General features: G+C 45.1%; 1 protein-coding gene across 8 annotated transcripts in view; it reads right to left on the bottom strand.

Moving 5' to 3' along the window:
* Positions 1-395: 395 nt before the first annotated feature.
* LOC118209036 (arf-GAP with Rho-GAP domain, ANK repeat and PH domain-containing protein 1-like) overlaps positions 396-25,448 on the bottom strand; it is a 66,269-nt gene continuing 41,216 nt past the window's right edge. For 5 of the 8 annotated variants that reach the window (XR_004761666.1, XR_004761668.1, XR_004761665.1 and 2 more), the window contains 21 exons: positions 17,621-17,795; positions 17,152-17,286; positions 16,926-17,061; positions 16,709-16,811; positions 15,961-16,156; positions 15,070-15,115; positions 14,433-14,596; positions 13,155-13,367; positions 12,970-13,075; positions 11,679-11,826; positions 11,301-11,384; positions 11,100-11,174; positions 10,699-10,816; positions 10,077-10,190; positions 9,439-9,584; positions 9,191-9,226; positions 8,529-8,611; positions 7,677-7,736; positions 3,601-3,664; positions 1,937-3,475; positions 396-1,792 (listed from right to left, as the gene is read on the bottom strand). Coding sequence is in view for 2 of the 8 variants with exons in the window: in XM_035384140.1 (XP_035240031.1) it covers positions 1,957-1,974; positions 3,317-3,475; positions 3,601-3,664; positions 7,677-7,736; positions 8,529-8,611; positions 9,191-9,226; positions 9,439-9,584; positions 10,077-10,190; positions 10,699-10,816; positions 11,100-11,174; positions 11,301-11,384; positions 11,679-11,826; positions 12,970-13,075; positions 13,155-13,367; positions 14,433-14,596; positions 15,070-15,115; positions 15,961-16,156; positions 16,709-16,811; positions 16,926-17,061; positions 17,152-17,286; positions 17,621-17,795 (2,379 nt within the window). In the remaining 6 variants the exon portion in view is untranslated. The remainder of the gene's footprint in view (positions 1,793-1,936; positions 3,476-3,600; positions 3,665-7,676; positions 7,737-8,528; positions 8,612-9,190; positions 9,227-9,438; positions 9,585-10,076; positions 10,191-10,698; positions 10,817-11,099; positions 11,175-11,300; positions 11,385-11,678; positions 11,827-12,969; positions 13,076-13,154; positions 13,368-14,432; positions 14,597-15,069; positions 15,116-15,960; positions 16,157-16,708; positions 16,812-16,925; positions 17,062-17,151; positions 17,287-17,620; positions 17,796-25,448) is intronic. The other 3 variants (XM_035384141.1, XM_035384140.1, XR_004761669.1) reach the window with 3 other exon arrangements.

Below are 25,448 nucleotides of genomic sequence, written 5' to 3'. Positions count from 1 at the left end.
AATGGGACTGACTCTGAAGGGTGTTTGGATTTCTGATTGGGGAAATTGGAATAAAACACTGTTTAAAGGTGAAGAAGTCGTACAAAGTTTGCGTTACTGGCAATTCCATCAAGTGAGTCCTTTTCATGAATGATGAAAAAAACTCAGTTGATGACTCAGTTCATTTAATGAATAAAAAACATTCATATTGTATTACTGGTGACATTTGTTCTCTACCTTGCCTAAATTACCTACCTAAATTTTGAGTAGAAAGATGTGAGCCAATTAAAAATATCTGCTGAGAGCAACAGTCCTTACATCCATTATTCCAGCACGGTCACGAGTCACGGTAGTACCACTGTCACGCTTCATATGGTTAACACTGGTTAACAGGCTTGTTGAATCTACAACATGGCTGCTTTTCGAACATTTTAATGGGGATAATGATACTGCGAAAATGTTAATGAAGACAACGGTAAGAATAATAAAAATCACAGGCTCCTGTGCAACAGGACCCAGAGATGTGTCATTCAAGTTGTCTTGGAAAAATGATCTTTGAAAGGATTGATTATTCATTTCTCTTACTCTAACATTTATTAGTTTGCAGAGGAACATACAATGGAGACACAACCTGTACTAGATTCAGATTCTACTCTCCCTTCGTAGAGCTTACAGTCCTGACAACATCTGAAATTATTTCATTCTCTGTGAATTCTACAGTGATTTCTTTAAAATTTTATTTTAAATTTTGATACGATATTCCATCACGGCATACTACGAGTACGATTGAAATCTCGCTGTTGCACAATAAATAATTAAAGAAGTCTTTAAAAATGTTGCATTAAGCCAAAAAGCAAATTAGGTTTGGGCAAACCTGGTGAGGATGAAGACACGTGAAAAATACTGAGCTAGGAGTCAGCTACCCTTTGTCAAAATAATGTACATTTACTTAGAACTTAATAATTAGTAACTGGCGCCATCAAATACTGAAGCAGTTGGCTCTTCTATCGAGCCAACCATAAGTGTTTATTTGAATTAATTACAACAAAACCTATAAACATTACTCACCTTTAGAAAAGTCAGCCAAGCCTCTTAAAATACTGCAAGTCATAACCTTAATTGGAATGGTCTGAAATGTTACAGGTCTGGTCTGACTGAGATCATCTAAAAGGCTGGGTGAGCTGAAAGGCAGCTGAATGGAAACAGTTCAGCTCAGCAGAGCAGAGACGGTTCTTTACAAAGTCCACAATGGTAATGGTCAGTCCCCGGCTAAACCCCGGTCAACCAAGGCCCGCACGGGTCAGGTGTTCGGCTTAACAAACTGGCTCCAGTAAGGTCCAGAGACAGGCTCACGTTTTCAGTTAGACAGTTAGCCAACAGGTAGGGTACGTTCTGTCAAAGACAGAGGGTGGTGCAGGGTGGGGAAGGGGGTGGGGGGGCATGTTCACCCGAGATGGTGGGAAGGCACCACTCTAGAAGTCCTCGTGGGGTATGTATGAAGGAGAAAATGGTCAGGGGAACGGGGCAGGGGGATTCTACAGATGCCCCTAGCCTAGCCGCACAGCCAGGCTGGCCCTGGACCCAGCAGGCCTGTAGGAGGCAGACCAAGGGGAGAAAAGGCTCCGAGCCGCAGCACCGTCTGTGGTGGTCCCGTGTTTCTGATCCCACTGGATTATAGGGGGAGGGATGTGTGCAACCACACAAGCGCTAGTCTGTCCCTGTGATCAGGAGGTTCTGGAATGTTCTACGAGGAAACGGGTCTTGGCCTTCACGTAGCTGTCCTGCGCGAGGCTTCCCTCTGCTGGTCACTGCCCTGTGATGAATCAATACAAAGGGGCTGAATTAATAACTCAAAGAAAGGACCCGGGCGTGGCTATCTATTCCTGTACTACACATTAAATATTTATTTGTTCATGTGCATCCAGTTCATAATTCAGAATGAATGCACATCTCTTACCTTAATGTCAGGCTGTACTATCATACATTTCTGAAAAGCTGGAAAACAGAACGAGTGCATTTTCAGTGGCAATACAAGATAACAAGCCTTTGGCACTTTTTAAAGGAACTAAGTAAAATCACATTGGTACAGTAACATTTCAAAAAGAAAACAAGAAAACTAAGTAATAAATAATAATAATGATGATAAAAAACAATGGTCATGCCATTATGACACACACTGCTAAATTTATACTTACCCATGAAGTTACTTACCATCAAGGACAAAATACACATGACTTAAACATTCAGTATGCACACTAGTCGTGACCATATATGTACCATGTTGGCTCTTTCTTCATGTATGTTCTAATACAGAAGTGTGCACGCATGAGTGAAATCATGTCATTCTGAAGCTGCTGGCCAGAAAAGAGCCTAAAGGAAAAATCCCATTTTTCCCCCAACCTGGGTCTTATTTTCATAGTATTTTCTGTCACTTCTATCAGTTCTGATAGTATTTTATGCAACTGCTTCGTTGTAGAGGTTTTCGGTCTTTTGGAAGTATTTTCTCAACGGCATATCCAGATACAGGTTCAGTTCCCCTCAATAAAGTCCAGTTTATCTACAGTATACCTCTCATTAAAAAGTGAAACAAATTTCTAAACCAAAATATAAAATTCTGTTGCATGCCATTTCAGCTTGCAGAACTGACCTACCGTACTTAACTATCCCCCTTATTCTGAATAATCAGCCATGGCAACAACTTTAGGATTAGAATTTTCCATGTTAGCTTATAAAAGGGAGCCACACACCAATGTTGAAACAGCATGCAATGGAATATTTTTACTATTAATTTTGGTAAATAAATTTAAACATTCACATTTTTCACAAATATCTCTTTAGAAAAAGCCTCTACAATGCAGCAGGCACACAAAATACTATCAGAACCAATAAGAATGATGGAAAATATGACTGTAATAAGACCCAGGTTGAAAAAAAAAACAGAAAGTATGAAAAGCGGAATATAATAAGCCACTTGTACAGATTTCCCCACAATCAAAAAGGCACCAACAAATACAGCAATAATCATTTCCCATTATCTTGGACTGCCATTTATGCCCGAGGTCAACTGGCTGGGGGGATGAGGACCCTGAGATGGGACACAAGCCACCAGCCACTTGAGGGGCACAATGAACACTTGACAAAAAGGTCAACCCTGCCCATTTTCTGCCCGTCGAAGCAATTTACAGCTGGGCACGAGGGGCTCCATCGAGGGACTTTCCTCCACATCACGAGAGCACGTCCCCTCCCGGACCAAACTCTGGTCTCGAGGTGGGCGGGGCTGACCGATTGTGTCATCCGCAGTCTGCTCCCCCATTGGTTGATTGGTTGATTGACTCACAGCAAGCGGGTCAGCAGTGAAAGCAGCAACGCTGTTCCTCATCTCGTTCTCACTGCCACGCAGTGGGATTAGGGACACGTTACCCAACCTGGCATCCAGCGGCACCACCCGGCTCGCCCGCATCTTTATGGTCTCCGCCGGCCACACGCTGCCCTCGTGCTGGGAGAGGGAGAGGGAGAGAGCGTTACTCCACGCAGCCAGGCTGGCTCACGCATACAGGAAGCTGTTTGTAAGCGAGAGGGAGGGAAAACAGGAAGTGACACCCGCCAGGTGAGCCTGCTCACCTGTATGCTCAGAAAGGTGGCAAACCACTCCCTCATCTCATTCTGTGTGTCACAGCACAGGTACCTGCAAAGAAAGAGGAAGATGGAAGGCACATGAACACACATGTATACACACACACACACACGCATACACACACACACACACACATGCACACACTTACATACAGGCACACACATACACACAACATGAGATACCGGTAGCACAGACAGGTACCGGTAGAAAAGCCATACATGACAAGGGAGCGTTCATTACATGTCAAAAAACAGTCTGTCTGTTCACTCTCTCTCTCTCTCTCTCTCACACACACACACACACACACACACACACTAGCACTGTGGTCAGAACACCTCCAAACCTCCCCCTCACAGAGCTGTCGGAACGGTCTGAGCTCAGGAAATAAGGAGCCCGCCTCCTTCAAACATGGAGCCCTTATTGTCCGCACAAACAGAAAGGTTTTCTTTCATCATGTTTGGTTTCATGAGGGAAAAGCAGGGAAAAAAAGGTTGGGAACAGCAATGCGGTAACCTAGGGGTGAGGTCACTGCAAGACACTTCATTAGAGAGAGGCTCCGAGTCTGCAGTAGGTGAGGCTCAATTTCTGCTTGGCAGATAAAAAGTTGCCTGCTGGAGTATCGATTTTTGCAGTCTTCCCGGCTGCTCGTTATATATCCCTGAGAGCTGTCCTTCTGCAACCGTGCTTCTGTCTGTCTGTCTGTCTATGTGTACTCAACGTTTCCGTGTGTCTGTGAAACCGTGTGCCAGTCTGTCTGAGTGTACTCAACGTTCCCGTGCATCTGTGCCATGAGTGTTTCTACAAGTAACCATGTCCGTGTGTCTATGTGCATGAGTGTGCGTTTGTGTGTGTTTCTGAGTGTCTCTGCATTAAGGGTGGGAGTGTGAGTACGGTCTGTGTTTTTCGTTGTGTATCTTCGTCTGTCTGTTTGTGGTGTATAACTGTTTCTATTCTATGTATCTTTGTGACTCTGTTTTAAGTGTGTGTGTGTGTTTACAGAGTGTTCACTACTGCAGTGTAAACTTTCTTTCAGGAATAATGACTTCAGCCTTCTGCAGTGAGGTGATTGCCTGTCACACGGATCCTGTTAGACTGAAATCTAATGCACACCGATCATTACAGGAGACAGCCATTTACTGGACTGAGGCCTGTTTCCTCGGAGTAATGCAGAGTTGAAAGGACTGTTCCCCACAGCGCAGTGCCATCCCCCCACAGGATTTAATGGACAGAAGCACAAAGCAAGTCTGGCAAACAAACTACTGACAAACCCAGAAAGGGTCTGAATGAAAACAAACCGCAGGCGTGCTGTGCCAGGGCGAAAGCAAACGCACCGCAGCCGCTTTGACCTGTCACCCGTCGCCCGTATCCGGTCCGAAACGGACGGCTGCGCCCACGCTGCCCAGGTCGCCCACGCTGCCAGGTCGCCCACGCTGCCCAGGTCGCTCGACGGCCGTCAGCGCTCGCTGGCTTCGCACCTGCCCCCCTCCCCTCCGTCACGCGTCCCCAGCAGCGCTCGCCGAGCGCGCAGACAAGCCTCGGCTAAATTCTGCGTTTAAACCCGCGGGTCTCACCTGTCCACAGGAGAAACGGCCGCTCCAGACTAGTGGAGTTAATCATTAAAGTGCAGACTGTGAGCGACGGTCAGGCTGGTGTTTTCCGGAACACGCGAGGGAGTTGACTCTCTCTATAGTGAGAGGTGACAGGGCGCACCAGCAACAGAGATTCATCTTCTGACTACTGCCTTGCTGCGTTCAGCCTTTCAGCAGAAGCCGAAAAACCATTATCAGGGGCCGCAAACTCTTCTCATGGCCTCTGACTCAGCAATCCCATAATGCACCCAACTGTATGAACCAACATTTCCTCGCTGAAGGGGCTACACAGCGAATGGGCCTATCAGTACTTATGAGAAACCACAGTCTCGATATATGAATGCATATTCCACCCACAGCTACATATTTACACCTCAACACTTCCTGTCCATTTGCTGTTGTTTCTTCAAAAAATCTTGAGCATCAGTGTAGCTAAATGTCTCTCAGCACAGAAATTCAGTTGAGTTCAGTTGTCAGAGCACATGAGCGATTGCAGAGATTCCACACATCCGTGTCGTTTGCCTGTCTCACCCATGTGAGACAGAGTTTGCTTCCCACAAATAACCAGACTGAAAGGCACCACACAATGTCCTGCCGGCAACTGAATGATCGAGCAAAACTGAATGATGTGTCTTTACATATCCTCGCAACTAAGAATGCTAACCATCTGTATATTTACAGTCTGTAGAAATTGCGAGTCATCTGGGTGCCTGATTCTACAGATCCCAAAAGCCGTGTGTGGATTTAGATGGACATAAAGATGTCTGGCGGGTATTCATTACCTGGAACTCAGCGTGAACACAAACCATAAGATGAAACTACTTTTACTAGCAAGATTTCCTCTTTCCTGAGTCCTTGCTAAATGATTAATAGCAAGTCAGCCACCTGACATCCCAGCCAGGTTTAATTTATGACTAATGGGCATGCATTCAAAATAGACGATAAAGCATCTCAAACTCTGAAAAAGAGGGTGAAAAAGCTTCTTTATTCTCCTGTGACATTAAGGCACCTCTGATGGTTCTATGTAAATATGGTTCTATGTACAGTGAGACTGATCGTTTCCCCAAAGACATGGTCGTTCAGGGGGTTGCCATCTCTCTGTCACAGCTGGATTTTTCTTTGTGCTGGCCCTGCCTATCCTCCTCGAGAGAATCCCGCTTTCCCTCCTCAGTCTCTTCCCGGGGGCTTCCTGGCCCCTCCCCCACCACCCTGTGCTCCTTCTCCCAGAAAACCCCGAGCCCCAGCTGGAACTCTGCCACTTTCTGTCTGCGCTGCACACATCACTCAAATACCACCCGCTAAACTCCGCACTGACCTATTCTCCCCACTTTACCGTCACTGTCACGGCGCTCCCCAAAGAGGGGGATGAGAGAGTGAGAGCTGGCAACCCTCCAGGGATGGGGGCGGTGAGGGGGAGGCTGAGAGACACGGTATTACAGCAGAGTGGAGAACGATGTTTGTGTGTACGAGGGGGAAGGGGAAGTGTATGCTTCAGGTTCCGATGACCTTTAAACTCCTCTGAGGTTGTTAGGCAAGAGTTACCATGCATGACAGCATTCCAATTCCCCAAAAGATAATGGGAACTTTCCCATCATAAGGAGGTCACAGTTCTTGTCACTAAATTCAAACAAGCTAGTACATAAAGATTGCAGGTGCCTTGAGGTCACCTCCGCAGGTCTGCAAGCGGCTGAGTCATCAACAACATACGGGCACGACACTGCTGTAATTACCTGACAACATCAGCAGGCAGTCAGCCCGAAACTCAAAACACTCAGACATAAATATTTTATATAGCCTCCACATGATCTTAAGCGGTGCATCATTTGCTCAAGTACTTATAAAAGCATCTGGATGTAGGAAAATGCAATACAAGGTACTGCAGTGTAGTAGTTTGAGAATAGAATAGTGAACAACAGTTCAAGATCCGAGTGGACTGATCGATCGATTGATTGATTTTATTCAATATTTAAAAAAAATAAAAAAACATTAATCTGAACATTAATCATTTTTTAATTATCAAGGATCGACACAATAAAGCTAATAGCTTATTTCCATTGTGGACCTTAACTCTTTACACCCCTGAACAAGCTAGCGTACTTAATCAAATTGCTTTAGTGATTAGGGTGACCATATATTTGTATGTCAAAAAAAGGACAGGGTGGGCGGGCATCAACATAATACAAGAATATTCGTTTGTTTATATATGGCCTATGGGACGAGCAAAACCAAGGCATACTTTTTTAGGAATTTAGAAATTTAGAAATCTGGCCTGGATGAATATTTCCAGTCCACAAAAAAGCCAGAGAAAAAGAAGACATCTGGTCAGATTATTAGCGACTGTCCATCTGCAAAAATCAGTATGCAAAACTACTGTCACCCATCTGTTAACCAAATAAACTATTCAAAATAATTAAAAAGAAAAATAATACCCCTCTCCCCACAAAAAAAACATCTGAGGAATAATTTAAACTCACCATTGCTGCCTCTCGTGCTTTTCGTGTTTCTCGTTTTCGTAAATCACAGTCAGCCCCCAGCTAAAAGAAAAACGACATCATTAACATGGTACAGTGCCCCCTCCCCATTCAAAAGCTAAAATTACCATCAGCTTGGGCAATTAGTGACTATTTAACTGGATCCATTAAGCCATTATCCACTTAGGTTAATGAAGTGTATTTAAGGAAAAACAAAATATAAACTGGTCATAAATATCTGTTGTCTTTGATGGTAGATGTCACTATCACAGGTTCTTGGGAGAGACTGGATCTATAAGTCTATAACATATAGTATTTTAAAAAAGGAGCATTCATATTTCATTGCATTATATTGCCCTCTAGTGCCAGTCTTCACAATTTTACAGGCAAGCAGAAATGCGGAAATCAAATAGACAGCAAAACCTTCTTATATCGCACAGAAGCCCCGGTCAGGAGCACTAAAGCCTGGCTTGTAGGGGTCATAGTGTGCCTGCAGCGTTTCATTTCCATCAAGGCTTCACAATTCAATTCACACATCTTCACAAAGTCCCTTTAACCATAAATCTGAATTCGTGAGAATGGTGTTATAGAGCAAAAAATCATGGCTGAGTTTCAGAAATGGTGCCCTGCTAGGAGCAGGTCAGGATATCCCAGTAGACACTTTGTCCCTCAGAGAGCATATCCCTGAGTAGCTCTGAAGACGCTATGGCCCACGAGGACCACATTTTACTGGCCCTTCAGGCACTATGGCCCAAGGGGCCCAAAGTTACGGAGCACTGAGCCACTGTGACTCTCAGGGAAGAGAACAGGACCACTGTTCTAGTCCCACACGAACGGTGGGTAGATGTTCCTCACCATGTGGGAGGGCGCAGCTTCTTCTTGATGCCCTGGTAGACCCTCAGGCACTTGACTGGCCACTCCTTCTCTGGCCTGTTGCTCTGTGGGGACAGTGGAGAGAAGAGTCCTGAACCAAATCACTTGCAGGGACAGCCTGAGGCGTTTCCTTAGTCCAGACCAAGGCTTCATTAATACCTCCAGTCGGTTAGGGTATCTCAGAGTCTCAGGGTACATATTTCAGGATAATGACATTCAGAATCAGGCTCATGGGTACGTATTTCTGGGAAATGACACTCAGGGTTATCATATTCACTGTTCAGGCAGCTCCAGGTTATTAACACAGCCTCTCAATGTGAAAGCGACATATCTGACAATGATACACTCACTAGCAAAGCAAAGTCAATAATGACAGTCCAAATTTCATCTTGTTTTCTTGTCAATTTCATTTTAAACATTCTGGCCAAGACACCCACACATTGAAGGCCTATTAGAGGATAAGAATGCTCCATCTCCTGACAGTCCACCATTCAGGCTGGTAGTGAACGACATGTTGAAGTAGGAAACTAACTAATCCAGCAGAAAAGAAGGATCCAGAACACACCAGAGACGCTCAACCAGAGAAAGACACACCCCGTCACCCTCACCCCGACTAGCAGCACCGTCACCAAGCGTGTACTCACACACAGTAGCTCAGGACTCTGCAGCTTTTGAAGACTCTGCGTGTAAGACAATTTGAGGTCATTACTACTTGGAAGAATGCTGGGGACACAAATACCGCTTTAATGGACTGCAGGTCCCAGGTTCGTTGAGATTAAATGACATCAGGTCCACAGTCCACGTGCCTTCAGCGCCCATCACACCCTACCCTACTCACTCGTCAGGACTTGCAGACTGGAGCAAAGCATTTGTCACCGTTTCAGCCTCTTACCCGCACTTCCTTATAGAGCCTGAGGGAGGTGGTGGTGAGGATGAAGTAGCGGTCGTGGAAGCTGCCGGTGTTGAGGCCCAGTCCGAGCAGGTTCCGGTCTTCACGGAACTTCATCATGCCATGTTTGGAAACGTCCACTTTGCTGGCTGAGAGGACAAGGACAGGGCCAAGCTCAAACATGGCCAATATGCCAGAAATGCACTCTCATTTAAAGGCTACAAATGACTTATTGGCTCTTAATGAATATGCATGGTAAAGGTTAACAAGTTTGGAGAACCGTAAGTATTTATCCATTGGGAAACAGGCTTTCTATGTGTTCCCCTGAGCTGGTTTTGTAGCAGGAAAGGAGGTGACAAGGGATTGGAAAACCTCAGTGCTTGGATAAATAAGCCTGCTTTCCCCAGATATTGATTCTTGGGTCTGGTTAACGCCTGTGTCCCTCACATAATGTGTCAGATTTCCTTTAAAAGGCTGGCTTTTGGTTTAGTGTCGATGTGAGTGATAGTGTGGGTGTGTAAAGGGGGAGAGAGCAAGAGACAGAATTATGAATTAGGGAATTTGTAAAGGTTAACCAAGAATTATTTCCTCTGTGACTGACTCAGATCTCACAAATTGTGTCCGTGCTGCATCACACTTACCCAGATAGACAAGCATGGCCTCCATGGAGAAGTGCTTCCGTACCACCAGGTAGCTTTCTGTGCCCAGTGAGTGAAGGATGGGCAGGACTTTTTCCTGATAGTGCAGGGGACGTTCTGAGGGAAAAAAATACAGCAGCACCGTTAGGACTGTGAATCCGTAAACCCAACACTACTCCATTACAGTGCTCTCTTTTATGCGGCCTCCATGCCATCTGTCTATCCATCCATTTTCTAGACTGTTTATTCCTGTTCTGTGTCGGAAGGGGCGGGGCTGGAGCCTATCCCAGCATGCAGTGGGCAAGGGGCAGGAATACACCCGGGACAGGTCGCCACTCCATCACAGGGCGCACACACCATTTGCTCACACACTCATACCCATGGTTAATTTAGTCTCCGATCAGCCTACTGCATGTCTTTGGACTGTGCAAGGAAACCGAAGTACCTGGTGGAAACCCATGTGGACACGAGGAGAACATGCAAACTCCACACAGAAGTGCCCTCAGCCGAGATTCAAACTCAGTATCTTCTTGCTGGTGACAGTGATATTCACTGCACCACCTACCCTCCAGAGCCTACCCTCCAAACGTCCTGTCTTATGCTCACCAGACCAGAGCAGACCTACCTGTTTCTTCCTTCTCGTTCACCTCGAAGCAGCACCAGTAGTCTTTCTCTCGGAGGGAGATTTTCCGTCGGTCCAGAATCTCCACAACAAGCTCGGCTGCAGTCATTGTTGCAGGGATCTGAGATCCGAGAAAGAAAACAGCCGTGAGGCCCGGCCACACACACACACACCATTGCACCTGAAACAATCCACCATGTCCGAGGGGTCTGGCACCATTCACTCACAAAAATGAAAGGTCCAAGACTCAATCCAATTTTAAACACTGGTTCTGTTTGGTCTTGATATGACTATGCTTCTGGAGTTAACGTATGCTTCTGGAGTTAACAAGAGGGTTATTGACAAGTGAAATGCTTTTCAGACACAGGGAAGAGAAAAAGGTCAAAGGATGAAATGAAAGTAACCTTCACATGCTGCTCAGCTGTTTCCCTCTTCTCCTCCAGGTAAACAGTACAAATGAAGTCTCCTGAGCTGGAGGACTGTGGATGAGACATCATAGTATTCTCATACGGCTTTGATGCAATCCTTTAACTCAAGGTTTTAAAGGAGGCTGAAAAACTGAATAAAAATAGGTTGAGCAAACTCAGGGTCTCGCCCACACTCACCGGGACTTTGGCGTTCAGGTTCTCTCGCACCTTAATGATGACCGTAATCTCATCCAGCTGTTTTTTCAACTGTTGTTCGTTCACCTTAAGCAAGCACAGAGAAACGTCTTACTAGCATGCAATACCTTTTGCAAAGCACAGGGGGCAACACATCCACTTTTATAGTCATCTTTCTTTAAAGCAATTGTTACTGATCCCACTCTTTGTTTATCACCTTCCTGGCCTTTACATTTCAGCCATGATGAAGCTACCAGAAAGGCCTTTTTTAATACTCACAACATGAATGGAATATAGGGAACATTCTGTAAAAAAGTGCAACATTACATCCTAAGGTGCTTTTCTTTTGTTATTGAACCTTTTCCTGTGGTGAAAACTCACATTAAATATAGCCACATAGTGTTCGATCAGCTCTTCAATGACTCGACCAGCATTGTAGTCCTTGCCATCCGCCTGGAAGAGGGTGGGGCCAAAAACAATGGCCAGGTTGTGCAGGTTCATCTGATTCATGTCCGCAAAGCGCTGGACGCTACCGCAAGCCAGAAGAAGAAAAAAAATAAGTTCAGACACCTGAAGCAAGAAGACATCCTTGGTCACATCATGGTCCCTGTTGACCCCCAAAGAGCTGTGAACCATTCATTAGCCTTTCTCCACCCATGATCAGGGCTCAGACAACCTTGAGCTAATTAAAGAAGCTAATTAGTTCAAGTGAGTGTAAAGGGGCTAAAAAAATAAAGCAATTATCACAGAGGGATGTATCCACTACACATCCACCAAATATCTATTCAAATAAATGTCAGTAACTATAATAATCCACATTTCAAGACAGGCATTCAATCTGTATTGAAAAATAGAGCAGGATTGTATGGGTGTGGCCGGTGCGTGCCAGTGTCGTCTTAACTTCTTAAAAACGCCACCCATTTACTCTGAATTGCATCATTCATTGGAAACTTTGGAAATGACACCAGAACATTACCCACAACCTCACCCTCTATGTTTGTGCAGGGCACATACATACATGGGGTAAATGTGGCATGCTTGCAATGCAAAATAGGCTTGATAAGGAAACAAAATTAAATAATGATGTCATTATTTAAGAGCCCAGTGATTTGAACTCCACCCATTTAACCCCCACATAGGAGTTAGGGATGTGACGGTACACCGTAAAATTCAAATATGAAATAGTAGGCTACTATCATAAAGGTAACGTAATACCATGATAGTAAATCACGTGAAAAAAGCTATTGTCATGCGGGGCATTTTTTTTCAACCAGTGCCCAAATGTACGATAATTTTGCCATTTAAAGGAAGGAGATGACTAAATCCCCTGGCTGTTCTGTGTGCTCGAATAAGAGGAGAAAGTGTGCGGCTGCACGGCCATCTAGACAACGTCTTCAGAGGTACACAGCTATGTCTCTCCAAGCCCAAAGCTGGATCTCAGATACCTTGAATTTACCATGCACTGCTTCATACAAAATGTGATAAAATGGCAGAACATGAGATTGAGTAACTGAGAATACTAATGGTAGAGGAAAACAAGAGTAATGGAAAGAGGAGAGCATACAGAAGAATAGAAAGAAGAGATGGAATGATGGTTGGAGTCAGGCTGGGATGAGAGGAAATGAGAGGGGGAGAAGGTTTGAGCACTGACAGAGAAGGAGAGAGAACTCACCAGTAGAGGTGATTAACAAGGGCTCGTAGAGTGGCCTTGTTGACCCTGGGTAGGCTATTGAACAGGAACTGGTACTGTGCAATCTTTTTGCTCTGCTCCCCGATAGCTGTGAGGAATAAAAATGGAGGCGTTACTCTCCATGGGAAAGCAGGGCTGTGGAAGAGCAGAGCTTCGCCTGTCCGTACCTGTCGTGCTGAGCCAGTGGGGCGTGGCCTGGGAGGTGAAAATGCCCTCCTCCACGTCTCTGAAGAACCTCTTCAGCACATTTGACACGTCGTCCACCTGGTGTTCTCCTTCCTTCAGTCGCATGCAGCGCGCGTCCCGGCGAAATGTCTCCAGCAGGGCGGCGATCTTGGAGTTCACACCACTCTTTCGGTAGATCCCTTCAGACGTCAGGCCTAAAGTGCCCACGCATTAATAAATACATACACACTGTCACACATTCAAGACAGGATTAATAGATATCTTCCAGGATATTTTTTACTTTCATTTCTAACCACTGTTATACATTTGAGCAGTTAAAAGCTACTGTTTATCAGGTACCATTAAGAGATTGGCTAATTTGCACAATCAGATTAGATTAGTGAAACTCTGAGAGTCTTACGTGTAAGTCCATTTTCTCTCTTATTTCACCACATGACCACTGAATTCCATCACACACTCAGCAATACAGACTACTAGGGATGCACAATTATTAACAATTAGACAAATACCTTTTAATTCCATAAAAGAATGTTCCAGAAAGAAGTAGCGGTCCCCTAACAACCCCCTTTATTGTATTTCTACTGTACATAATAACTTGCATTTCTACAGCGTTCAATTGTGTCAGTAGTTCCTTAAAGGACAACATTTTAGTTCCTAGAGGATCAGTTATAGATGAACTGTAATGTTATTTTTACAGTACCAGATCCCACTGAAAGCAGTCTGGTAATCCCGACAGAGTATCAGTTCCTGATAATATATTTTATTGTTTTAATTCCAAAAGAGTATCAGTGTCCTTTGTTCCTGACCTAGTTGCTGCAGTGCCAGCGTACAGACAGGAGGCACATGATCCTCTGGAACAGAGAGGGCCTGTTGCTGGAAAATTGGTTCATTAGACGCTGGATGCCAACACACGTTAGAAATCTTTCTCCAGACGCTATTTCAGGTCATTCCTCCAATCACGAGTTAAGTTTGGTCTCACACAGAAGAAGATACACACGGCATGATCAAATTTTCCTTCCCCCCTCTCAGACCTGATTGGCTATTATATATCCTCATTGGAAGCTGTGGTGCATATTATTCATTTAGGCGTAAAGAAAAAAAAAAAACATGGCAGAACCTATTATTGGCCTTCAGAGAATGACCCCCCATGTTTTTCGCTGCATTACATTGTTCTTATGGTTTAAATGACCAATTAACATGCAATTTGCGCCTTGTGAATAGTGTGTGCTTTGTCTTAAGTGTTGCGCACAACTCCTTACCGCACTGTGTGATGTAGTCGATGCAGCGGTCCACTATGACGGGAATGTCCGCCTCCGTCAATTGCTGCTGGGACAGGGTGTCCCCCGAGCTCCCAGCTGCACGCTGGATGGCCATGGACCAGCCCAAGAAGTCCAGCTTTCGCTCACCCTCAATGTACAAGGTCCTGTAAGCGCGGATGGGAGTCATTCACAACCAGGCGCACATCTCACAGTCCCAGTGTTCTCACCACTCAGTCTGTCCCTTTGGCATACACCTGGACATGGTACTGGATACCTCAACCCATTTCAATGGCCAATATTCTCATTCCTCTTTGCAGCCATTATCTTCATTGTGCAATCACTCAATCTCACGCTTTAACTATACCCCAGGTCTCAAACCATTGCGCACTTACCTATCCACATTTTCCCTGATCCCAGAGTCCCAAACTCTATCATGCATATCAGTGGCCCCTCCCACCTTACTAATGAAGGGGCTTCTAATTGGCTAATTTTGATTACTGTCCTCCCTGACTCCCAAGACCTTCTTCCATTACAGTGTCTCTCAGTAAAAAAGGTCAAATCAGATACTAACACTACTATACAACACAAGATGGCTTTATTGTTAACTTAAGTAAATAAAGATCAGAGGGGAACTCACCTCCCTCTCTCCACCAAAACAAGCACTTCATTTTCCTGTTGGATAGCTGTGGGGGGAAAAACAACTTAGGTCTTAACACATTTACATTAATTCATTGACACATGCCATAAACTTATACAATATGTACTGATAGCATAATTATCTACTCAACAGAAACAACAGATGGATCATAAATGAATTTAGTCTCCATTATGGCATAATTCCATAATTCATACACTGAATTGTTTCACCATAATGATGCTGTTAAGTAATTAGAGGTGATAACGCTCTGAGGCAGAATTTAAAATGCCCTTATCTCTGATGCTGGCACTAAAAGCATAAATGTTTGAAGCCAGAGGGTGAACACAGCAGGTCCAATGCAAGATGACGGCAGTCACCAGACAATGCTAACCCCACTTGTCCTTGCACCATCCCTCTCAGTCCTTCACTCACCTACACTTCAGCTGCTCTGCATTGAAATGATTCATGCCATACAGATGTACCCAACTCCACCCTGATATCACTCACCTTCCTTTTCCACTTGATATCCCTCATTCTCCCTCTACCCTGAGGTCCCTCAACTTCCTTGTCCACTCTGATATGTCGCATCTCTCCACCCTGATATACCTCATCACCCTCACTTCTGATCTCCCTCATCGCCCTCACTTCTGATATCCCACATCGCCCTCACTTCTGATATCCCTCATCGCCCTCACTTCTGATATCCCTCATCGCCCTCACTTCGGATATCCCTCATCGCCTTCACTTTGGATATCCCTCATCGCCCTCACTTCTGATATCCCACATCGCCCTCACTGCTGATATCCCACATCGCCCTCACTTCTGATATCCCACATCGCCCTCACTTCTGACATCCCACATCGCCCTCACTGCTGATACCCCTGCACTCACAGAGCTCGTGCAGCTTGCGCAGGTGAATGGCCTCTTCTCCCTCGCTGTCCTCGAAGCAGGCGAACAGCGTAGAGCCCACCAGGGCAAACCAGCCCACCCGGGGGCTCTGCAGGTTCAGCCCGTCCTTGTACCGCAGCCGGCCCACCCGCTCAAAGTCCCGGTTCAGCAGTTCCTCGGCACTGGACGGCATGAATGACTGTTTCGGGGAGGGGAGCACATAAAAAATTCGCAACTGGAAGGCATTAGAATGGACAGAATACTTAAATTACAACCAGTTATATTTTGCATGAGATGGGTGGGTTGCGTTAATGTAGAAAATTAATAATTAAAAATATTTTACTATTAGCAGTACTATAGTCCAAAGACAGCACTGGATGATAACTGACAGGGGAAAAAGGACTTTTGAGAGCATAGAATAATGATCAGTTTTAGACAAAACCAATATAAACTACGTCATAGATATATACTCAGCCATAGCTGTACAAAAAACGGCAGTACGCCCACTTTAAAGCTGCAAGGAAGTTCAAATAACCACAATAACCCAGGAAATACAAAGGAAATTATCCCTGATTGTTATCCTTTAGAAAAATCAGTGCCTAATTTAAGGCTATTTCACTGATGGAATCATTAGGGAGCATGATGAGATTCATATTGATGACTGCCCATTACATCAACAAAAACAGCACTGAACATTTAACTTCCTCAGATCACAGTGAAACAAGGAGTACTGGATTGGTAGCTTGGTTACCTTGGCAATGGATTTCACCCACTCCCTCATGGAGTCTGGGTTGTCTGTTCCAAACAGGTACACTCGCTCAGAGTCAGTGTAGATCTCAAACGTGTGATCATAACTACAGTGGGAGAGCAAAGAGAACACTAGAAATCAGAACAGGGACAAAGACCAATCACGGGTAAGAATATGCAGCCAGTTAAAGTTTCCCTCCATGTCATAAGCAAAAGCCTACCCGTGTTTCTCTGGTGGATTGACCACTAGGCAGACAATTTCCTTCATCTTCAGACCTCCATTGGGGGTGGAATTCTTGTCACTCTCATAATAGTTAAAATGCCCATCATTCAAAGTACACCACCGCCGACTGAACTCTGAAAAAGCATAAATTGTAAAATTGGTTTAAAGACCCTTCACCTCCTATGCAGGTGAGCTAAGCCTGGCTGGCTGAATGAATGTCCCACCTTCTTTGGCTTTCCGCTCCGTGATTGGTCGTCCCATGGAGGCGGTCTTGAAGAGAAACCCATTGTGCGTGATGGAGGGCGGGGCCATATAGTGCACTGTGTCCATGTGACCTCCAACCTCTGACCTTGGAATCTCTGAAGTGGGATTAAAAAAAAATTAGTCAAGTAAGTCAGTCACAGTTACCTCCTGCCACATACACTATACTTCAGTTGTTTTCATTCTCACAGTCCTCCCTAAAAATCAATAAACTAAATGAACAATGAACATGACAGCTAAATAAGCTTAAGTACACCAAGCCCTGAAATGAAAACCAGATGGCCTTCTGGACACAGTAATAGGAAAACGGCAACTTAATGTCACAGTGCAGCAGAAGAATTAATTAAGGATTGCATTATGTTATTTCTGAACAGCAGAATGAGGTAATGTAATGTCAGAATGATGTAATGGCACAGGGGTGGGAGTGCTTGCCTGCGTTCCGGTTCTGGCTCAGGAACTCCACTTGCAGTTTCTGGTTGTAGCTCTGGGCCAGGGCAATGGGAGTGGGGAATTCTGGGTTTCCTGTGTCACAGTTCACATTGGCTCCACAGAACACAAGGGAGAGAGTCTCCAGCACATCATTGGTCTGGACGTTGATGCACAGGGCCTGGGGGAGGAGAACAGACAGATCCATTACAGAGTTCACTCCGACTGTTAGGCCAGGAGAAGTCCCTCCTGGCCAAATTGGAGAGGAAGACTTGGACTGTTCAGCAGGGCTGTATTTAAACACCTTCGGTCCGATTAACACATTTTTCATTTATTTTGCGACTCTCTCTAAACCTTTTTATGGGGCTATATTTTCACTAGGCACATTTTATAACCTTTAAATGTGCACAGAAATATTGCCTGCCCCAAAGTAATTACATCTACATTTACGACATCACCCACATGAGACTAGTCTAGGCTTAACACAGCGGTGCACAATGTGTCCTGGACATGGACACAGAAAAGAATATTCTAAAGCTATCAAGTTAAAAACACTTGTAGACTAAAAAATGCTAAAATGGCCTGTTCGTTTGCAGCTCTCTGATGCATGCTCTCTGAATGCAGTATTTTCCCATATAGCATGTTGTGTTTGTAGACAGAAAGGGGAAGATCACTCAGACAGTGAAGCACTGCAGGGTCAGGGGGAGGATTTATATTTGCATTTTGGAAGTGAATCAAGGACTGTACTGAAATGTAAGCCAAGCATAGGGGGAGCAACCTCTTGATTTGAGTTTGCAAGCAGATATCACACACGCATGCACAATGCATGCACACACAAATGCACACATACACACACGCTGACAACCTTCATAACAGCAACCTCTGTGAAGCAATGACCTGCTTATTATCACTCAGAATGCAATCAGCATAATGGAATAATACTACCATATCAGTACAAATTTCTAAAAGATCTTTTGTTAAAAAACCTATATGCCAATTTGTCTCAGATCCCATAAATTTCAAGAGATGACACAACTTTAATGTCAAATTTAGACATTTACAAGAATAGCCTCAAAAAGTGAACTATTTTGTTATTTGTGTACTATTAAAAAGGCATTGCACAAAGCTAATGAGGGCATGAAAAGCCATAGCGAAAGGTCACACGAAAGCAAAACAGGGAAAGACAGGAATCTACAGCAAGTTACTGGAGTCGTAAATTCAAACACTCCAGGCAGATTTAGTCTGGATAATTCATAGGCAGGCTTAATTTCATGAATTTAAAAAAAGTCATTAATTAAAACATAACTTAAATGCCAAATTACCACAAATTGAAATTTTTCCACAGACGTATGACCCCAACAAATACTTTCATACTATTTAAATCAACTTGCCAGAGAAATGTTATTGTGTGTTATTTTTTTAAACCATAACATGCTTAACATATCCAGTTCTCTATGCAGTATCAGCAGTTAGAGTTAGGCTAGGGTTTATCTCTATTCTTTGTATTTAGCCAGAAATGGCAAAAAATAATAACAGTGATACCTATAAAGCTACCTGTACAACCCTAACCCCAAGGCAGTAGCAATAAGTGAGGAGCTTTCCTTCCCCACTGTGGCAGATCAGCTTGTTCACAGTCACATATTTCTATCACTGAGGTGCTGTGAATCGGTTACAATGATTATTTCTCAAACACATACTGTGTAACCCTACCAAAACTGACAAAACTAATTAATCACTCAATGCAGCGTATTCAGAATTATGGGCTAATTCTTCTCTCAGTCTATTTGTGGTTCGCACTGTATATGTCTAGACACTGTATGTTCCAGGCACCCCTAGCAGATGCTTGAAAGTGCTCCTCCCCGGTATCATTTGTCCTTCGTGCAGCCTTTGATATGGTTGATTGCACTATTTTGACTACCTTAGAGACAGGATTGAGGTTATGGATACTGCTTTAACCTAGCTGAAGTCATACTCATTTGAAAGACAGTTCTGTGTGCCAGTGTAAATTCCTCGTCCAGCCCTGTTCCAATTTTCTGTGGTGTTCCCCAAGGCTCTCTTTTGGGCCCCACTTCATTCTCGAGGATAGATCATTAGCAAGAACAACCTATCCTTGCACTTGTACTTTGATGACATGCAACACTACCTCTCTGTGAAGCATAATGAGGGCCCCTCTCTTTTGAACTGTCTGTCAGATGCTAAATCCTGAATGCCAATCAGTTTTTTAAAGATTGAACAAGGATAATACTGATACTGTATGTTCATTATAGGCTTCAAAACTGAAAGAATGGACATTGAGAACAAGTTAACACTGTTAGGTCGGGAAAATAATCATAAACTGAAACAGTTCATACCTGCACACTAAAACTGGATTTGCGATAGCATATTAGTCATAACAGATGGTGAAAAAATATTTTAAAGCAGAGACAGAGGCACAGCATGTCTTTCAAATTCTGGGCTCTCAAAGACAGAGGCAGAAAACAGTATTTTATAGTTACACAGAATCTGGTCACAGTTATCTTCCTCCAGTTAACCCTTAGTTGAAAAAATGTCCACTGCTGACTAAAACTGAGGAAGTTTTGCTGAAGAAAGCTTAACAGCTGAAAACAGACAAAGGACTATATGAATCTACTGAAATTCTGCCAGTTTAAGTTTTCATTGTATACAGTAAAGCCATTTTTCCTCATCGGCAGTTTGCATGACTATTCACAAGTGAAAGCATAAACAAATACTCTTGTTGCAAAATTAATCAACATGTCAAAATTGAGCAACTGTTAAGACCACAAGAAGAGACTGGACTGGGCTCAAGACCTTACACAACGCTTCAGCAGTCACCTTTCAACCACAGATGCAGGAAGGAAGCCTTTAACATGCAGCATTTACCAAATACAGCATGTGATATAATAACGAACCTCTCTTTAAGCCAGATTGGTGGGGCAAAAAAGGAACATGCACATCACCACAACACGTGAAATTCGCTGGATAAAAGCCACCCCCCCTTTGAAACAGACTCATAGCCCTTGTCTCTGTGGCAATAGCACTGTTGTAAGAGCTTCTGTTTGCTCAGGTCCAAACAGTCAGGTGTGATTAAATATACAGGAGGGCCTTTATGTCTGTGAGAGCAAATTTCAGGTAATACCATAATCACACTGCAACACTGTCAACAGTCAATCATTGTGTAACAGTTGTCTAATCTCACATATTGTTGCAGGATAACCTTTCAGGATTCATCCTCTTTCCAAATTCATTGGGTTACTAAAAAGCCCAGACACACATGCACATACAAGCTCACATGGACTAACAGGCAGTTGCACAAATGTAGCTGAATCCGTCCCTCCTTTTCCAGAAAGAGCCAGACCTTGGCAAAGGAACGTCTCTCTTTGTGCTAAAAATAATGAATCTAAATTGCTGAAATGGACGAACGAGAAACCAAATTAATGCGCTCCATCAGCTGAGTCCACACAGCTAATGTAATGACTGTGGAGCAGAGGCCAAACAGCTGGGGCTTCTGTGTGTGTGTGCATGCGTGTGTGTGTGTGTGCGTGTGCATGTGCGCAGACATGTGTGTAGTCCTGGCTGAGTTCCCAGGACACAGTTTGAGCAGCGTAGTGGAAATGTGTGCACATACACCTGTGTCGTTACCTCACAGCGATGAGCAGTGGGTGCTGCTCCTGGCTGATCAGCCTCCCAGCGCCCAGAGACCAGTGATGACAGACCACACACCTCCACTGCAGCACTGGTGACATCTCCCATAGACAGACCACCCCCCGCCCCCCCCTTCAATGTTTCAATAAGCACAGACTGGACATATGTTTTTGGGTGGGAGGAGCAGGAGAACAAAATGATACAAAATTGAGGGATAAAATGCATGTAATGCACAGCACTCTTTCTCACACTACCTACTGCTTCTCCACAGGCTCAGGATGTCTCACCCCAAATCAAGACCCTCATTAAAATTAAAGGTCAGTTCTCCGCCCTCTCCACCCGGTTGTAATTTCACTCACAATCAGCCGACCCAATAAAAACAGGGTTCCGCAAACATGGACAAAGGCAGCGACGAAACGCTCCAATCAGATTCAAAATCAGCTCGCTGGAAAATCCCTCAGAAAAAGTCAGTGCTTTGCACAGCGATGGACACCATTAGCATGCAGAATCAATGGGTGCTGGTTTTAACAGAATTAGGCCTGAGGTCATGCATCTCCATGTCTCAACACCCTCACTCCAGTTTCCCTGCCCCAAGTTTCCCAGGTGAAAATGTATCAGGACCAAAAACAAACTTCTATTCAGCAGTGATGTAAAGCCACTCAGGCTGTAGGATCACAGAGCACTGGAAGTTTGGCTGGTTTCTACCAAATGTTACAGGCAGGAAGAGCATGGAGCATGGAGCAGGAAGAGTTCCAAGATCCCCCTTTCAGACACGAAACCCCTGCTCACAACATCTGCTGCCGATATGATGACTAATGCTAAAATAATACAACACACATTGGGAGTCGGTCTGAACTCTTGCACAATACCTTCATCACTTCCAGACCCAAATCTGTTTCTAACAAAGGGTGTGCCCCTAGCAAAATCAGATACTCAGAAACAGCCGAAGAGATGAAAGGGCTCACTGCAATTACTGCGCTTTCTTTTTATAATTGCAGTTCTCCGATGGGATTTGAACAAGACCGAGGCGGCAGCAACAACCGTTTTCAAACAAGGATCGCGCCGACTGAAACGCGCATCTCCTGAAAAAGCAATCAATACGTTCCGAGATTAGCTCATGTCACTGGAACGCGGAGCGCTGATTTGCAGTCGAGGAGGATGGCCCTTGTGAAAGGAGCGGACAGGTTGACACCTCCTCAGGGGCGTGAAGGGAAGACTGCTCCCAGATCCTTCTCCAACAGTTGACACAGACAGGAATGTCTGTCCTGGTCATTTCAGCCAGAAGAGAAGTTATGGCTAACAATCTTGCCAAGAAGCTGTTGGCCCAAATATAATGCTGCAGTATTCACTCACAACTTTCATTCGTACTACAGATCATTTCTAACCCTGCTACTGATGAATGAGTGAAGCTAATTCAATCAGGCAAAAGAGCCAAAAACAAAAAAATAAGCCATTTTAAAACACCCCCCTTGTTCACAAACAAACTCATAAACTTCTTTACCGCAAGCCAACCAGCCATGTCCAAAACTTATCAATTACCCTGCATGCCAAGCATCATTGGAAAAGCAGAGCATTACTTGCATGAAATGGCCCCTGTTCCAAATGCAAGCTGTGGTTTGGATCTTGCAACAACAGATACACTTGGAGCGTATAGTTTCCAACACAGTAAAATGCAAACATGTAACCAAAGTCTCTCTGTTGACATGATCCATTTTGAATTAGCATGTGGAATTTGCTGAGTAGCTGCCCAACACTGGCAACAACAAATACAACAATACCAAGATAGAAGCCGTTCCTGAAATTATACATCAGAACAGAAGAAGTAGAAGTTACATTTCTGGGAGAGAAAATGGGGGGTTTGTGTGACCAACAAGGCAGCCCATTGAAAAGGTAAGGTTCTAGCCATCCTTAAACAAAGAACACTTGAAGCTGGTGAGATACGCCTCGTCACCCACACTGGTCTCTGAAACAGTTACGCTGTGCACAGCTGGGAGTGTGACCGGACCACCTCCTGGACCCGGCCCAGATCCAGCCGGGCGCCACGCACACACTTGTCCTGAAATCCCACCGAGTTAGCCATGGCTTCTCACATCCAGAAAGACTTTTACAGTAGAGTTGCCCATGAGGGAGGAGGCTATGCTTATTCTGACAGTGCTGCTCCAGAAGTGTTCAGACACAGACACACACACACACACACACACACACACCAGTCACTCACCCAGGAGCAGTGTCTGTGGGAAGGTGAACACTCCTCAGAGACAGGGAAGAGCTGGGGAGGACAGAGCGCACACACACTCCAGCGCGAGTCCCAGAGCAGAGCGGAGAAGCACGGCAGCAGCCCCTGAAACCCTCGGCCACGGAATGAGAGGCTTTTTTCCAGCCCCGCTCGGCCAAACCCAAACAATGGGGTGGGGGCAGGGGAGGGAGGCTCAGATCGCATTCCTGCAGCGGGGCCGGTGATGTCACAGAGGGAGGGGGCGGAGCGCTCCGCAGTTGGATAAACAAACCAGCGTGCGGTCGGGTCGGGAGTGCGAGGCGCCCCGCCGGGGTGTCACATTTCTTGCCGCCCCGAGGCCCGGCCACTCGGGGGGGCACTTCCCAGCACCGCTGAAAGGCAAGCCCTTCCCGCTGACTGCAGAGAGAGATCTCCAAGGAGCGGGCAGGAGCGCAGCAGTGATTCGGAAAGGGGGATGGTGGCAGAGAGTGGGCGAGCAGGGGGCCAAAGCTGGAGAACAAAGGCTGCATTTAGTCCAGGACAAGTTGATGATGCACCCTCCGGACTGCGTTTTTTTTTTTTTTTTTAAAGAAGTAGTCCACTCCTTCCGATTTGTTATTTTAGTTGTTGTTTTATTTTTACTTCCTTCTCACTTGCCTTTTCCATTACATAAATTCCTCTATTTGTACTCCGGCCTGGGTGTAGAGGCACACGGCGTGTTATCAAAAGGGCAAACAGTCTTCTCAGACTTCATTACGACTCGGGAGTCACGTTGTGCTTTGAGACGACTAAAACAACAGCGCAATAACCCTACGCAGGTCAAAAATGAAATTGTTTTAAAAATCACAGCAGTCAAAAGATTTCACAAAAGAATAAAACTTTAGCTTGCAGGACGCTCAGATGAATAGCTCCATTGATTGCCCCAGTCCGAGCGCCACAGTTATGACGGACAGATTGTAATACATTTTGGCTTCATTAGCAGAGCCAGCCCGCAGGTGGCCTCCGACTGATCCGTGCTTAATGCCAGCTCGCACTCAGACCCTTGGAATGCGTCTGTACGTCAGCCGCTTATGAAATTCAAAACCAAGAAAAAAAAAACAAACAGAAACACCTTGATCGAGAAACGTCTGGATCTGCGCCAGCACATGCCTGTAATAACCTGCCTTGCGACTTGTTGCTTGTGAATTGGCCTGGCCCTTCACTCCGTTACATGTTCAACGGCCCCCACTCCACCACCCATCCCGCAAAGCCGCTGCTCTGATACTGCCACAGGGGCACATCTGCCCACCCTTAGCGCTCCTCACTAAACCTCCAGCAGCGTGGACTGCGGGTGACATCGTTTGATCCGTCACCGCAGGGACAGTGTCGAATCCCAGGAGGGCCGTGGAACCATAGCAGCCACAAAGGGTGAACAGGTTCTCTGGCTGATCTCATAAAAGCTCATGTATATGAATGCGAGTCGCTCTGTATAAGAATGTCTGCTAGGCAAGCCGCTTAGAGGCGAACTTACCGTGAAATGAGCCGCAATACCAGAAGAGGTGGAAAAAAGCCAAATCTACACATTTGTGCTTTTCACGTTGCTCGAGCGTTGGCACAAACTGGGTTAGAAGGGTAATGAGAGCTGGATTCTGCCCAGCTTGCAGGTCTCCAACACTGTGCCATTCATTGGTTACCCTCCTACTGTTCACCGTGCCTCCAAAACCACAGCAAAACTGTACAGGAAAGGCTATTTCAGCTTCACAGTCATTTCCCCTCACTACTGTAGCACGAAGGCGGTGCCGCATACAAGCAGACGAGGAAGTTATCATCATACTAGAAAAACCGTCAATTTGGTAGCACCAGCTCAGACCTTTACCTCTTCCTGCTACTGGGGGGGGGAGTGCCTCAGGGTGAGGAGGTTCCTTTACCAGCCACTTAACCACACAAACCCCAAACTTGAGAAGCACAAGATAATACCTAAAAGGAAGTGCAGCAGAC

The sequence above is a fragment of the Anguilla anguilla genome, chromosome 12 (assembly GCF_013347855.1).
Source record: "Anguilla anguilla isolate fAngAng1 chromosome 12, fAngAng1.pri, whole genome shotgun sequence".
Taxonomy (NCBI): domain Eukaryota; kingdom Metazoa; phylum Chordata; class Actinopteri; order Anguilliformes; family Anguillidae; genus Anguilla; species Anguilla anguilla.
The sequence above is the reverse complement of the archived record's forward strand: the minus strand, read 5'-3'. Positions and strand labels throughout refer to the sequence as shown.